General features: G+C 44.4%; 2 protein-coding genes across 2 annotated transcripts in view; both read left to right on the top strand.

Annotated features, from left to right (window-relative positions):
* LOC139394523 (eukaryotic translation initiation factor 3 subunit E) overlaps nucleotides 1–4,122 on the top strand; it is a 41,561-nt gene extending 37,439 nt beyond the window's left edge. The window contains exons 11-13 of the mRNA XM_071142617.1: nucleotides 2,031–2,133; nucleotides 2,663–2,797; nucleotides 3,920–4,122. Coding sequence (XP_070998718.1) covers nucleotides 2,031–2,133; nucleotides 2,663–2,797; nucleotides 3,920–3,955 — 274 coding nt within the window. The 3' untranslated portion in view covers nucleotides 3,956–4,122. The remainder of the gene's footprint in view (nucleotides 1–2,030; nucleotides 2,134–2,662; nucleotides 2,798–3,919) is intronic.
* A 2,743-nt stretch (nucleotides 4,123–6,865) lies between these two features.
* Nucleotides 6,866–16,982, top strand: part of LOC139405953 (R-spondin-2-like) — a 78,415-nt gene continuing 68,298 nt past the window's right edge. The window contains exons 1-2 of the mRNA XM_071148408.1: nucleotides 6,866–6,998; nucleotides 7,294–7,592. Of these exons, the coding sequence (XP_071004509.1) occupies nucleotides 7,493–7,592 (100 nt within the window). The 5' untranslated portion in view covers nucleotides 6,866–6,998; nucleotides 7,294–7,492. The remainder of the gene's footprint in view (nucleotides 6,999–7,293; nucleotides 7,593–16,982) is intronic.

Genomic DNA, 16,982 nt, shown 5'->3' with positions numbered 1-16,982 from the left:
CTTTATGCTGAGGTAATGCTGTTTATTATTTGTTTTTTTTGGGGGGGGGGGGTTGAGCCCCTTCCAGACACTGATGTAATTTCAACCCCCTCCGTACGTAGTTTTGCTGCTACTTTCAAAAAAGATGCCAAGCTGGGTCAGAGCAGCGAGAATGTGTTTTTGCTGTCGGGCCTTGAGGTAAGGCAAACATTATCCCAAATGAGGTTATTTCCAAATGGGAATTTACGAGAGAGAAAGTCTTAAAGAAGTCAGCGTTTGGGAAGTGACTGTTGAAACGGTCCTGCTGGTATTGGCAACTATTGTGGACTGGGTCTGATCCAATGGCGAGAGGTGGTTTGGGGTGGCCAGGGTCTGGCATACTCGCAGGTCTGTCTCTCCGATCTCCGTGGGGGAGAAGAAACTTGATTAATGGAGAAGGAAATTGTAATGAGTGGGGTGCACTTTTCATACAGTCGTCATAACCCCACGGTCCACACGCACACTAGTATCTTTTGTTGAACGAGTGTATTAATGAGGTTCGTTCAAAGGTGTGTGTTAGTTGACTGGGCTGTGGGATGAGAAGGAACTAGCTATACTACTTGTGGAAGAGATGGGTATATTTATAGGCCCCTACTATGAAATTGAGGACCAGCAGGAAATGTGGGGCGGGCTGGACGGAGTGGGTCTAGATGATGGTGGTGGTGGTAGTAGAACCAAGGGGGTTTAGTTATTTTCAAAGCCGCAATGGAGGCCTGCTGCACTGGAAAAGGCTTTGGATCAAAGGTGGCCAGGCGCCCACCACCTCCCTCTCTCCCTCTGTGACACATCCATGTCCCACCGCTCTATCAAAGAGCTCCACGGCAGCAACCTGGCTTTCATTTGGGGACAGTAGCAGGTCCCGCTCTGTCACGGCAGGATCTGGGCCCGATGGGGTGAACCTAAGTGTGTCCAGGAGAGGACATCAAAGAGTAAAGTGACTGGCTAGGGAGAGAAAACGGGATTCCCACTTACTCTAATTGTGTTAGCCAGGGGAGTCATGAAATCTTCTGTTCTAATTCATGTTAGATCATTTGCGCGTGTTCCCCTGATCTGGTTTCTTTGACATGTCACTTGTATATTACTTTATTGGCCTTTTTAGCCTAAGAATGTGTATGACTTGGTAATGTATTAGCATTGTCCTGTTAACTTTGTTACAGTCAATGCAGCCCATTCATCATATTTAGTAGTGTAGCAAATGTAGAGGTACGGCATCAGACCTCCACTGAAAAGGATTGTCATATACGCGAAGTGTACCAAACATTAGGAACACCTTCCTAATATATGCTTGCACTCCCCTTTGCCCTTCAGAACAGCCTCAATTCATCAGGGCATGGAGTCCACTAGGTGTCAAGTGTTCCACAGGGATGCTGGCCCATGTTGACTCCGATGTTTCCCACAGTTGGCTGGATTTCCTTTTGGATGGTGGACATGTCTTGATGTTCACGGGAAACTGTTGAGCGTGAAACCCAGCAGCGTTGCAGTACGTGACGTACTCAAACCGGTACGCCTGCTACCATTTTTTAAAATATTTATTTTAATATAGAATAATATTTAACACGTCTCGATCTACACTGAGTTGAAGTGGATTTAACAAGTGTCTTCAATAAGAGATCATAGCTTTCACCTGGTCAGCCTGACAATGAAATAGCATGTTATGTACACTGTGTGATCTTGGCTTTTTTGATTTGTGGTCTTTTCTGCTGTCTGCTTCAGTTTGTTAGAGGCTATACCCAACTTTGGCCCATGGGCAAAAATGGGCCCCAAAAGGGTCCCCCCCTGAAGGGTCAAATATTGTCCAGAAATGACCTCATTTGACAGAGGGGTACACCTTCCCACACCCCAGTTGATTAATGTGGTGTGTGTGTGTATGAACTATATAGACAACACTCAGGCCACATTTTTCTTTAAACAATTAGCAACTTCACATCTGTATCGCCTATTTAATCGGAGAACACGTGTGTATTGTTCCACTCGCCTTCTAAAAATCCTGTTTCTCCTCTGCTCCTCCTCAGCATGCTGGCAGACAAGCTGAACATGACCCCCGAGGAGGCGGAGAGATGGATTGTCAACCTTATCCGCAACGCCAGGCTGGATGCCAAGATAGACTCCAAACTGGTAAGACTGACGCCCTGTCTGTCTGCCTCGACAATCAATGACCTCTGCTCCCACGCAATTGATTAGTCAGTTTTTTTTTCTTTTTTTTTCTCCTTCGTAATCGGGGAGCTTATTCTCCGGTGTACCTCTAGATGCAATATAAGTGCATAACTGTAGAATGACTGACGAGAATAACAAGGCATGGGATGGGCCATTATCATAATAGGAGGGTATACAACACAGTACGAAGTAAGCAACCACAATACCTTACCCTTTTTTAAGTCCTTGTTCTCCTCTGTACAGCTCCACATTGGGTCTTGCATGTTTTGGCGTACCCATCACGGCACAGAGTTCTCTGTAATCAGCAAATCATACCCTAGCCACTCTGCCTGGAATGACATAGAATTACCTAGATGTGCACTGAAATTTACATAAATGTGTCCTGAGAGGCTGGCGGTTGGCGTGTCTGTGAGACCAGATGTGATTGGCTCTCCCCGCTGTGTGATTAGGCCTAACTGTGCGCCCCTCGCCCTGTCCTGTTCTTATCCAGGGTCACGTGGTGATGGGGAACAACGCTGTGTCGCCGTACCAGCAGGTGATTGAGAAGACAAAGAGCCTGTCCTTCAGGAGCCAGATGTTGGCCATGAACATCGAGAAGAAGATGGCCCACGCCAGCAGGAACGAGGTAAGCGAGTTGTCACCACTACCCACCCTCCCATCCATTTTCAACGACTAGACTACCTATTCCCTTTTCCAACTGACTGTCTCTTATGTGGGTGGACACAGTTCAAAGCCCTCTCAAAATGATCAGCTCAGAGAACAGGGCTAGAAGAATGTCGACGAACCAGCTTCAACAAAATGCTCCACTTGACATGGAATCAGCCAGTAAGAGCAGGTTTTAACGGAGCTAGCAGGCACTTTCATCATCCCATTGATCTTTATAGGCCTAATGACAAGGTAGATGTCAATGCCGCCGTAAAACAGGGCCTGTGCCCTGTGACTCAGCTACCACTGCGCAAATAAGGTCGATTCTCACACTAGCCTCAAACTACGGAGTTCCCTGCACTTAGTACAGGTCCCCACAGATGTTTGGCTTGGGGTCCAAATGTTGGTCTGTTTTGATCTTGACCGTGTATGAGTGGTATGTAAGACTAATCCACGAAGGTAATCCTCAATGATCACACACATCCCTGAGCCCCACCCTCTCCCCATGCCAGCAGTACTCCTTGAAGTTAGGGAGAGAAGGACATGTCTGTAAAAAACAAAATCAAACGGATTCTTAAACTTTCAAGAGTCAGCCCACCGCCTCCAGGACCCCCTCAGATTAGTTTATAAACGTTATAAACGTATGTCTAATCACAACGGGGCCAAATGTGCCTTTAACTGTCCAGTTCTGAGTAGGTATCTTTTGATGTTTTCAGTTACCACCTCTCTTGTTTGAATATCTGCAGGAAGAGAGCTGCTATAACTCTGTTTAGTAAAAGCAGAGACCCTTGTTAAGGAATTTCTCTAATTAGATAAGAGGCTGCAAACAAGTGTCATTACATCCTCAGGGCTACAAATCACTTCTAATACATTTACTGCCTGCCATCTGGGTGGGTTGTTGGGGGTCTGTTACGCATGCCTATACACACGGGCGGACACACACTTGCTCACATTTGATGTCAACTTCTAGTGTTCGACTACATACACTCATGGGGATTTCTGTTTCTAATTCATCACAGAATTCATTAAAGCCCAGAAATAAAATACTGTATGTCTGTCAGTCAACTGGTAGTCTAACCTCTCCTCCCTTTTTCCCCCCCAGACACCCAACTGGGCAGGTCAAGAGACTGGCTTTTAGCAAGACACCACCGAGAATATTTTTATTCCTGTTCCTATACAGCATTCCCATCCAGCAACAACATCCTGTTTTTTTCTGCTTGTCTCTCAAGGAGCAGAGGATTTATTTATTTTTTTGCTCTTGGTTCAAGTCATCAGTGATTCAATAAAACAGACGTGCAAAAACCATTTTCACCAATGATCGCTTTATTTCTGGACATTACAGATGGTGGTTGAGACTTAAGTGGTTAGAGTTTTTTTGCATTGGTAATACTTGGAAGTTTTAATGTGTGAATTAAGTCACTGAGTGGGACAGTTAATACTGTTTTGGGTGATGCGGCTCATGTATGCACTGTAATGATGAATGAGTGTTTAGGCTATTGGGTTTCATGGTGTTTTAGTGGCCCGGTTCACCATGGCAGTCACACAGCAGGGGAAGTGGGAGTAGGGGGGGCAGACAGAGGTGATGTACAGTTAATAGTGGTCATATTCTCTGCCAGTCATCTTTCCCTCTGAGGACATGAGGGACTCGTAAACCTCCATTAGCCAGACTAATCAGTTTAATGTGCCTCTTGCGCCTCGCCCCCCCCCCCCCCCCCCCCCCCCCCCATTCTCTCACCAACTCTTACTTCAGCTTCTGTCTTTCTCACGTAACTTTCTTTCCCCTTAACCTCTCAACTTGACCTTGTTCTAAAAGGGGAGATGGTTTCAGGTAGGTGACTACTCTTGTGAGTGACTAGTGGTGCTTTGGTAGACAAACTTTCATGGGCTGCTACGTCTCCGGGGAGCAAAGAAGAGGTGCTTTCAGCTTCCATTGGCACTCAGGGCTCGGAGCCAGACGATTCAAACACTGACGTCACCTTGGACCAGGCCAGCGGGGAGGATAAAGTGATTGGTTTGCCGGTCCTTTGCCATGACGCATCATGAAAATAAAAGTTATCCTAGCCCTTAATTATCATTCACCTTACCAGTGCACTCTCCTGTATTGTTTTAGTAGGATGTCCAGACCAATACCAGACTTGCAGCAAACAGCCCTTTGACCACAATGTCTGTCACTGCACTCGAATAAAGAAATAAACAGTCAGGCAAAAGGTCACTATCGGTTTTGGCTGGGAAACTTCCATGGTTCTGTTTTTACATATTGTCCCAAGGTTTTCCCCCCACAAAAGGTTTGCAAGCGGTCCCAGTGATGAAATGGAAGACTTACATTGTCTTTTTATTGCTTGAGGTTAGAACGCTTGTCTTGTATAAAACCAGTGTGACAAAATGTCATGGAAGGTCTCTGGTTTTCTCTGGAATGGTATTCCTATATGATGCTGCTCCTCTTTCCATTATCTACAATCATTTTTAATCATGCTCTGTTCCATGGCTATATTTGAATGTTTTCACTACAAAGCCCCCCCCCCCCCGTTTTTATTTTTGACAGGTCGGACTGAATTGACCTCTGGCTTTTCAAAAAGAAAACATCCAAGGTTTAAATGTGTGCTTTTTATACAAGGACTACGTTTGGAGCGTACCATATGCATTACACCAATCTGTAACCACTGGGCCTCAGTCATTTCCTAAAACTCTACCTCCTGTTTATTTTGAGTAGAATATTGCTTCCCAATTGGGGGCACACAGTTGTGTTCTGATAAGTGCCCGACACACACTAATTTCCTAAAATAAATAAAAGATTAAGTGCCACACCTAGTGGTCAAAGGGGGTACAGCATTTACAGCCTATTTCTATCAGAACTGGAGGTGAATGCTATGATGGACCTAGGTGGGTATCAGGAAATCTCAGGTAGGGCCTAACCTGGGGTTTTTCTGGTATTTTTTTCAGGACCGGTAGGCCTATTCTCTGGTAATCACTTGACTTACCTTTCAGTTAGTTTTGAGGTCATGCAAGTATGCATAGTTTTGTGTCAGTTGATTAGGTAGATTGTTTAACTGTTAAAGTTACTAACTTTATATCACAACCATTCATGGGAGTAAATAGTTGTACAATCACATTACATTCTCCTAGAGTAAGTTTGAAGTTGCATGCATTCTTGTTCCTTGAGAGCAAATTACAAGAATGATGGCAACGATGAAGGTAAAACGTTGATGTTGATGGTTATGATCATTGTCTTACCAATTTATCCATTAAAATTCGACCAAAGCCATACAACTATGTTTTCTTTGAAATCCTAAAATGAGAATAACTTGCACTGCAATTCACTAGCTTTTCGAGACATGAATAGGCCTATTTGTCATGTAGTGGAAATAACAGTTTAACCATGCAGGTACTAGCAAGACCACTTCTCATTGGTCAAATGTGAATAATTTGGACGACCAAACAATCTCCGTTTCCAAACCCCATAGAAACCCTTTTCTTTAAAAAAAAAAAACGTAAAGTACCGTAATATTTGTTTTTATCATTTGAAATTTGAGAGTCTTTCGGTCATTCAACGTCCAAACTAGGGGTTGATAGCCTTCAACAATACCCCACTCTAACGTCACGGGTTGTGCGTAATTTCACGCGAGAATCAAAACGGCTGCGATTGAGTTGATTCATGCACTAGGACCTTGAGGGAGCCTCGGTGTAGCGTGAGGACCTAGGCTGCTAAATAGCATGTGTCATCTTCATTATCTAAAATAATAAGAAAAAAACACTTCACTCTGGTCAAGGGGCTTCTAATTCTGAGCAGCCCCAAAGATCTAGACTTCTCCACGTGACAGGAGCAGCTATATGAGAAAGCAGCCCAAGCATCAGGACCAGTAGTAACCTACCACTTCACCATCTGTTCGAAGCGCAAATGCAGACAATCTAGAGGAGAATCTACTGGCTTCACATCCTTTGCTTTTAAAAACCCCAACGATAAACGGGACGTCCGAATTGTGTAGACAAGTTGGAGTGAAAAAGGACACGCTCTCCGCGGGGAAATAGGTATTACCGGAATAAAACTCGCGTGCGTCTCAAGGAGAAGGGAGATCACTCGGACCTCTGTTCTCTTCAGAATAACTTTTCATACAAGAGGTGATGCTGTATGCTCCAGACCCGCTGTGGCTTTCTGAAGTGGATTTAGACTGTCACATATGCAGGTATGTTTCATATTGTGTTCACTGTTAAACACAGCTTCTTGCGCTCATTATATTGGAAGGTTATTGCTTGTTTTTAGAGGCGTTAGAATTCATTTCATGCCAAGCTCTTTTTTTTGGTCGAAAATGGAGAGTAAATTAACACGTGTGGCAGAAAAAAAAAATCATGGTTGCAGTGCATTTAAATACAGTAGGCTTAGCCTCCTAAACTCTTTAGATCAAGTATTTTTCCCATGTTTGGATAGATGTGGATATCGTCACGTGTGTTATCACAATAACCCATATCTTTTTTTTACAGCACGCAAAGGGACACTTGTGAATGACGGAACGGTGATCTTCATAAAATGATATTATCCCGCGGTGAGATACTATGTTGTCGCTGCTCGTTTAATGTGTGACAAATTGGAATCATTCAAGAAACTGGAGGAAGCGAACCAGATAATTCATCCCAAACACCATTGACACTTCTTATTCGAGTCGGAACACCAGCCGTCCAGATGCAGTTTCGACTTTTCTCATTGACTTTAATCGTGTTGAACTGTATGGAGTACAGCAACTGTCAAACGCAGTCAAATCGCTGGAGGAGGAACAAAAGAGGTACGTGAAAAAATCGTCCATCTCTGCATATAGCATCAATGACAATGTGACAGTTGAAAGCGAGAAGTTTTGGATAGTTTCTGAGACAGCAACATTAGAAAAAGAAAAATCGACATGGTCGGAAAGATAATATTGAACATTCTGAGACCAAAAGTTTAATCCACATTTGTTGCCATTGTATATCCGGTTCTGCTTATGATGATGGCATCATAACCATGAGTAGATAATTACCGTCCAATGTTTTCAAACAAAACTCGTTGGCACGTCTCCTACACACTGACACTATCATCGCCCTGAGCACGGTATATTGATCAGTGACCGTCCAGCATCCTGTAGACTAAGGCTATTTGAGGTGATGCATATCTGGTAAATGCGCTCGTGAGTTCCTGGACTCTGCTATTATCACCCGACTGCCGGTATAAGATTAAAAGCGCAGTGAAAAAATGTATTCGATCCACCTAATATATCCATCCCGCCAAAAACGAAAAGTCCCACAGCGATGTAAAGCAGTAGCCGAGTCTGTCCAGACTGTGGGTATGTTTTACGACGTAACTGTTCGGAACTTCATGAGTTCAACGTGGAAACTATTTTTCTAAATTGGAACAAATTGTTGAGACTTCACCACTCAAAGACGTTGTTAGTTGTATTACTAGATTACAGGTCATTCATGAAGCTCAGTTTTGGGGACATTTTGGCAAATGCGCAAAATGTGCGTCTTGGACACATAACGGTCATGGTTTGCCAACAATAAAATGGCTGATAATATTTGTGATATTATCTGCTTCATATTTCTTACATAGTTGCTGTTGGTGAGTCGTTTGGTCAAATAGCCTAGTTTACCCCAAATTGCTTCGGGCTCTCTGTGCTCTTACCTGTCCGACTGTCCGTGCCAACAAAGAGAGGTCTGTGTCTTTAATTGAATGTGGAACTGCTTAGTAGGCTACAGCGACGAGACGGTAAAACGCTGGTAGTGCGGCTCTATCTATTGTGGAGCGCAGCGGCTTAGGGGGGCGTATTGTGGGAGTTTTAATGAATAGATGCGGAACCCCCTTCCCTTGTCATATGAATTCGACCTCTCCAACCTCCTAAGCTGGTTTTAATTGATCTCATAACCGCAGAGTTATCTTTGAACAGTTGGTACATGCATAACAATCGCCTCTGGGGATTTAGCCCATTGGTAAAAACAGCAATGTGGAATGAATGAGCAGACTGTGACCATCAGTGTGTCTGCTGTTAGCAGCACCCCTCTGGATCTGTGACATAAGCAAGGTCCTTACTCCGTTGGTGGCAAGGGAGAGAGGGAACACTGCTTAATCTGAAGTGCATGTGCTATTCCTTATTGATCCCATGATAGCCTGGTTATAGCACCAATACCCTAAACAGAACATGTTAGTGTGGTGTGGAGTACAGTAGGATGGTCCTCTTCTCAATGCAAGTCAATGTAAAGTCAATGTAAGGCAATCACTGATTGAATCATATGCAAGGCATGCCAGGGGGAACCTCCATTCCTGGCTGCAAGCCTTCCACTGCCCATCTGCAAATAATCAAGCAATCACTGTGGGGTACTTGCACAGACACACTTTTCTCTGCTCCTCTATTTTTCTCTTAGGATTGGGGTGATCTCAGATGCGCCGTAATATAATGTTCTTAAATGGGATCAAACTTTTTGGCACAGAGTGGAACTGGTTAAGTTTGAGATGTTACAGGGAGAGAGGCACATTGATAATGGCATAGATGTGTGTGTTTGTCTGTGTTTGTTGTTGGTAGAAGTGGTTGAAATGCTTTTGGCTAACAGGCTAGAGAGGTATAACCCGTACATGTGTGTGTGTGTGTGTGTCTGAGAGAGAGAGGGAGAGGGAGGAGTGGAGGCTGGAGGTGGAGACCAAAATGTTAGCTCTTACATTTGACCCTCTGAACATATTAAACTGGATGCCCCAGCCCTCAGCAATGTATGGCTTTTGTACTGATTGTTTTTTGAGGGAAGGTGGAGGATTGGTTCCTGTTGTTTTTGATTAGAATGGTCCAACTGAGGCCAAAAGCGACATTTAGCAGACACTGGCAGGCAGCCAGGCTTTAGGTTTTCACTTCCTTCCTTTATTTTTTTTATGGTTATTGAGAGAAGAATGTGAGAGAGAGATCACTGTTCAATATGCTCTGAGAGGGCTGAATATTTGTGCCTTGCCCTCAAGGTTCACCATGACAGCTCTGGAACGCAGCATTAATGTAGTGAGGTTTCCAAATCAGTCTGGAGTGTTGAGTCCCAGACACATTTTAAAAACTGAATATGGAATTGGTCACGTTAAGCTCCCCAGGCATATATATTTTATACGTAAAGAAAAATATCCCGTGTGTGGAGGAACAAATGCCTTTACCTTTCAGGCTGGAATAAATTCAAATTAATTGGCTGAAATAAGTAGTAGAACCTTGCCGTTGACATACAGTATGTAATTGGATTAGCTTGGGAAGTGCATGGGAAGGAGATGGGTGTATAGTAAGAGGATGCAGGGCTGTTCTAGTCAGCAACCGTCTGTGTTCAAAGGCAAACTGTGAGTCAGGCTAAGGCTAAATGAAGGGAATCTGTGGTGTACATGGTTTGATCATGTCTTGCAAGCAGCTCCCATAATCTACTACATGACTCAATCCCCTGTTACACTGTAGTAGTAGTTGTTTTTTCTCTTCATATAAAAACCAATGATTTACACCTCCTTACTCCCACACTCCGCCCACTAAAAAAAGAGGAAATCATGCCAATGAAGCCTGCTATGATATCATTGCTAGACTCAAGGATATTGGTTTTCATTTTTATTCTCTGGCTAATGATGCCACCTGCTGACTACATAAAAACAGACTCAAGTACCAATGTTGCCTGGAGGAAGAGATGCACCATGGGTCAGGGGAGTTTGTAAATCCACTCCTAGGACATGGCTATAGTAGTGAAAGACTGTACAGCACTGAAGAAAAAATGTACCCTTAGTGTTCTGTAATCACTCCAAGGTGAAATTTAGATTTTGTAGGTCAGCTGTTTCAAAAGATCATAGAAATGATACGGTTTTGAATGTCCCCACAATCTGATTTTTTTTTTACAGTAATAAAAGAATCCGAATCAGATTCGTTCAAATAATAATCTTCAGCTATTTTTCCAACGTTGCCTGAGGAAAAGTCTAGTAGTCAAAGTGCGTTTTCCAGTTGTGCGTCCAGTTGTGATGTACAATGCTGACTGCTCTGTAGTATTTTGCAAGTACATTCTGTTAATAGTTTACTAAAGTTATTTGCAACGAACTGGCCGCCTACTCTTCTTCTTTCTCAAAATGATATGAAACAGATTTTGAGATGAAGATACTCAGATGTACTGAAGGATCTTAAGCAGAACAAATTCGTAATGTATCATTCATGCAAAAAAAAATATTATAATAATATTTGCAGGGCGTAACTGGTTCGAATCCCCAAGTCGACTAGGTGAAAATCTGTCAATGTGCCCTTAAGCAAGGCACTTAACCCTAATTGCTCCTTTTAAATTGCTCTGGATTTAGCATCTGCTAAATGACTAAAATGAGAATGTAAAATGTACATCATTTGATGACATAGTACACAGAAAACGGGCACTACTTTCAAAACTACTGGCTGAAATTATACAAAACTTCGAGATTGCATCTCTAAGTAACTTTGTAACCACTAAGTGATAATAAATGATCTCGATTGTGTCAAAGTCTACTTGAATATGGAGATTGGGCTTATTTGAGGAAACAGACTCAATTGATGTGAGAAGATGAAACACAGTGATGATACATCTGATGGAAAAAGTTATGTAGAACATCCAAGAATCAGATGTGTCAGTACGGTACCTGCTGAAGTTGTATTCAGTAGTCACCAAGCATCAGATGTGTTAGTACGGTACCTGCTGAAGTTGTATTCACTAGTCACCAAGCATCAGATGTGTTAGTACGGTACCTGCTGAAGTTGTATTCATTAGTCACCAAGCAGAAGGAAACAAACTGAAACAGCGAGGGACTCCCAATAAGAGACACTAATTTTTGTTTCCCTGTTTCCTGTTGCTTGTAGTATGAACACACACATTCAAAGGGGGAGGACAGTCAAGAGCACCTCTTTGACATGGCAGTACAGTGTGGGTAATACTTAGAAGGATATGCCTTACATTTACGTTTTAGTCATTTAGCAGACACTCATTCAGAGCTACTTACAGGAGCAATTAGGGTTAAGTGCCTTGCTCAAGGGCACATCAGCAGATTTTTCACCTAGCCGGGTACTGGCCCAACGCTCTTAATCGCTAGACTACCTGCCGTCCTGAAAGCACTCAGACCGCACTTGCTAATACTCTGAATTTTCTGTGAGAGAAATGGATACAAATAGCATGACTGTAAGTCAATTTGGGTAAAAGCGTCTGCCAAACGGCATATATTATTATATATTAATAGTTTATGACTGTCTATTAAATTGCTTGTCCCTCTTATTGTTTGGTGGACATGAAGCCATTTTAAACTGACTGTGAGTGAGTGAGTGAGTGAGTGAGTGAGTGAGTTAGAGAGATGTGAAGGAGTGAGTCAGAAGGTTTGTAATTGAAGTTGGAGATGATTTGGAGAGAATTAATGTGTGTTTGAGTGAGAGGGGCCTCTCTTAAACCAGCTTTGCCACTCTGCCTTTGGAAAAAGTGAAAAGGGGCCCGCAGATGGCACGTCTTTTAACAAGGCTTTTTCACATAATGCCACTCTAATCCACGGGATGGGTGCCCTGTATCCTGCGTTTCTCTCCTAAGCCAGGAGGACTGTGTGACTTTTTTTTATTCCACAGCAGCAGTGCGTTTCTCCTGGCTGGTTATGAAGGAGCCCTGTGCGTTGAGTCAGCGCGCCAAGCGACACATGGAACGATCACGTTACGGAAACGCTGAAAAGCGATCCGTGGTTCGTGGTGTGGAATAGCAGTGTCGTCCATCCTCCCAAGTTCTGCTCCTTGCCGAGGGGGCTTTTTTAAAGATGAGAGGGAGTGGAGGGACGGGGACGAACATATTTAAGCAGATCAGCTGGATGTGGCTGAATGTGAGCTGCATCACCTGAGAGGGATTTACTGCTCGCCAAGTCCTGACCTGAGCCCCGGCTGCAGCGTCTAAGAGGAACCGTTTTCGCTTTCTCTTTCCAGGCCCCATCAGCCAATCCGTTAATGTGAGTGTGTGTGTGGATATGTTTGTGCGTGCGTGTGTGTGTGCGTGCAAGTCTTTATGCAGGTGTGTTTTTGCGTCTAGACAGTTTTGTGGAAAATCATGGCAGATATTTCAAGTTTTCAGCTGCATTGACAAATAAATTCAGTCACAAAAACAAAATCTGTGAATGACAGTACCTGTTGCGGCGAGGTCAGTCTGGTGGGACCCACTAACCCAAGCATGTCCACCCTGTCTGTAGTGTAGTGTAGCAGACCTACTAGGAGGTCTCAGTCACAGCCGTATCAAATGAAGCCAGTGAAAGGGTTCTCAGTCCTCAGTGCACCGAGGCCATGCTACACTGGTGGAAATCCCCCCTGAGGTAAAAAAAACAAACAAAAAAACAACACAGGTGTCATGAACTTGTAGTGAGGCTCGGAGAGATTCCTCGGGACCAACGTGACAAGCTGAGGGTTATCTGTTTCATTATCTCTCACCAGAAAAAAATAAACAAATCTGTTCACCCTCTGCCTATTCACCCTCTGCCTATTCAACCTCTGCCTAGCCCCCTTCACCCGATAAACTCAATTCGCCCTAATTAATTTAAATTGGCACCAACACGTAGCTTTCTGATTCGATGGCGTTTGCAGTAGGTTCGCAAACTAGAGGGTTTAGTTTTTTTTCCCGCTTTCCCTCTTTTTTTCCCCCTGTGCGCTGTTTCGTGTCTTGAGCAAAGACTGAGGAGGATCCATTTCACACAGAGGAGAAGGCTGGCTTTGTAACGCTTCTACACGTTTCCATTTATCACGTCACTGCAGAGAAACAGTCGCTGTGTGTAGATTCGGCCCCTGTTTTTTCTTTTTCTCAGGGCAATGCACAAGGGGGATCTTCTCTTCCACCCTCAATCATTGTCATCCGAGGATTCCATTATGTTGGCAACGCTAAATGCCAAACAGATGTTTTTCTTTCCGGGTACATTTTTACCACACTGTAAAAGTTCATTTTCGGAAATGTGAAATAAAATGGACTTATTATATAAATCTTATAATACACTCCATATTTCCCAGTGGTGATTGGAAACTCCAGAGCAGCAGACAAAAGGTCCAGTGTCCCTTTCGAGTGCGAGGGGAAATTTTGTAGCCCTCACCTATGTTATTCCCTCAATAGCGCGCCTGCCTACAGCAATTACACCTTAATACGTTTTTGCATAAAGCTACTAAATATGGCCAGCCAGTTTGGTTCGATACTCTTGAGTTTATTAGGCCATAAAAGTCATAATGTGGGGATCGTTTCTAAGTGGCGGGCATAAAACAACAACACAAAAGAAGCAAAAGAAATTTAAACATAGAAGCGAGTTGTGCGAGGGCTTCAGGGGTAGGAGAGCGGACCAGAGACAGAGAGAGGGAGGCCCTCGTCAACTAACCTCTCACTATACTCATGTGAAGAACAACACTCAAGCATTTACTCAGCATTTACTCAGAACAGTGTATTGACAATAACATGGTCACAACTGGTGTGATTCTTAAGGAATACTGTAAGTATGGGGAGCAGTATAAAAAAGGAGGGCATATGTTGGAAGCTGGAACTCGATGACCAGCAGGTTCGCAGTCGTTGGGCTGCATTAACATCACCGCTCCTAGGGACATAGCTAGAGACACAAGGGCAGGGAGGGAATAGGGATGGTCCAGTGTTGTACTACTGCAGTGAGCCATATCTGACTCTTGTTTGCCATGTCTGTGTGTGTTCTTCTCCGTGTGCGTGCTGACTAGTACCTACTTTGGATCGATCTCTGCAAGGCCCTGGTAACTGGAGATCAGGAGCCCCCCTCCCTCTGAGAGAGAGAGAGACACACACACACACACACACACACACACACACACACACACACACACACACACACACACACACACACACACACACACACACACACACACACACACACACACACACACACAGACAGACAGACAAGTGTGTGGGGTTGGTCTTTGGCTCTGCAGAGTATTTACATCCACGCCTGCTCTAATGGCTGCTACAACAACAGACAGGGAGGCGTGGTGGAGCTGTGTGATCCGGAGTGCAGAGCAGTGCTCTCTCTACCCCCTCCCCACCCTTTAACACTCGACAGATGGACATGCCTCCTTTTTCCCCCCTCTCTGCTTTTATTGGACCTCTAATTATGCTTACACGCCACATCAAAATAAGGCCCAGCATGCAATGCCTTCGGTATGGGGAGGAAGTGAGCTGGTCAGATGCAATAAACCGTCTCACTGTGTGGAACTTGCCTGTAATTTAGGAATCCGCCGGACATGGATGTACTGTACTGGAGGAGGAGGTGGTGGTCGAGGTGGAGGTGGTGGTGGTGGTGGTGGTGGTGGTGGTGCTCCCGAACCCACCTTACCCACTGAGTGAGGCTTCTGGATTTATGAGTGCAGCTGGGGGTAAGGCTGGGGCTGGACTTGCGGCTTGACTGGGGCTGGAGGTAGGGCTGTGGCTGGACTTGCGGCTTGACTGAGGCTGGGCTGGGGGTAGGGCTGGGGCTGGGGCTGGACTTGCGGCTTGACTGAGGCTGGGCTGGGGGTAGGGCTGGGGCTGGACTTGCGGCTTGATTGGTGCTGGGCTGGGGGTAGGGCATGGGTTCGATCTAAGGCTAGAGCTATAGAACTTGGAATTGGACAGGGGCTTGACTTGGGCTGAAGCTTAGGATGGGATATTGGGCATGTGCTGTATGGGGCTGGAACTAGGCTGGGACTACTCAGCTGGGGCTGAGGCTGGAACCGGGGCAGTATTTGTATTTTTTAAGGATCTGGGCACAAGGTTGGATCTAGGATTAGGTCTCGGGCTGGGGCCAAGTGCTGGTAGTCATTACAGGGCCCTGATGCTGAGCTTAGAGAGAGAAAGAGAGAGCAAGAGAGATTGTCAAGACGAACAAATGAGATGCCTCGTCAATCATCTAATTAGGCTCACTATGTTGCTGCTATTAACAATGTGGACAGTTGATAGTCCCACACTGGAAAGGACTGTCAACACAGCACCGTCACTCTGCTCTAACAGAAGTGAACAGAGCCCTCTAGTCATGCCATGCACCAAACCATATGGGTGGCACTGGCATTACATACAGTATGTAGTTACAGAGTTGTAGATAGAGAACAGTGAACAGTGAGATATTCTCACCAAGTGCTGAAAATGAAATGTCCCATTTAGTTGCACCAAGTTACTTTCTCTGGATGATTGTCCCGGCAAGACCCAAATACAGTGAAGGCAGAGCTCGTTAAAACCATGGTTCCTAGTCTTGTGTACTTGGGGCTTCTGCTCATCAGAACAAGCATTCTCCTCTTCGTCAGACCTTGTCAGAGATGGAATGCATCCCAAGTCATTCCACAAGGGCCCAGACATAAGAGTGTCTGTAATATAGCTGGTTGGGTTTTGGTCAGTGCGTGGTTGTGGTCATTGTTGTTGTTTGTCTTGTTGTTGTCTGTGTTGACTCAAAGCCATGCTTGTTTGTGTGCTTTGCTCTGGCTGCATGCCACACAGCCAGGACACACAGAACAGACAGACAGAGAGATGAGAAAGAGTGTAGGGAAATTTACAAGCTGCATTATGATTTTAATGTCCCGTGTGGCTACCCCACATTTCCAGCTTGTTTGGTTACTGAATACTCTTTGTTGCGGTACTGAACTCCATTCATTGAAAAAAAAAATGTTTTGCTAACTTGGTTTAGGGACCAGACAATGGAACAAAACTGCGTCAGGGAAGATTGGTGAAGAAAAAGTGAAAGGAGGGGGAAAAAAGAAAAAACCCATTAACATTTTTCAAATTCCTTTCTTTCTTTTTCTTACAGCTATTTGTATTACATCTTGGCCGACTTCTCCTGAACTCAATATGATTTCTTTGAACGGCAGCCAGGTCTCATGAGCACACTGTATAAACAACTTTCACAGACAGGAGCCCTAACTAATAGGTGTAAGTAGGCAGGGGTCACATGTAGTGTACATGTTTACGCACTAATGGGTTTCGAGATGACACGGCCATGATGCCGTAATGGACAGTAGCGAAGCGTAATGGACATTTAGGGCTGGATATCATCATTTAAGCACAGTCGCTTGTACACGCGCACACGCACACACTGTACAGTGTGGTTTTAGCAAGCAGTGTTTGGTTGAAAACAACACAATTTAAATGTACGAGCCAGAGGAAGGATTATACCTAAAAACCCATCAGCTTTTTTTAGGATGCAGAGAAAG

Source organism: Oncorhynchus clarkii, chromosome 3 (genome assembly GCF_045791955.1).
Source record: "Oncorhynchus clarkii lewisi isolate Uvic-CL-2024 chromosome 3, UVic_Ocla_1.0, whole genome shotgun sequence".
NCBI lineage: Eukaryota > Metazoa > Chordata > Actinopteri > Salmoniformes > Salmonidae > Oncorhynchus > Oncorhynchus clarkii.
The sequence above is the reverse complement of the archived record's forward strand: the minus strand, read 5'-3'. Positions and strand labels throughout refer to the sequence as shown.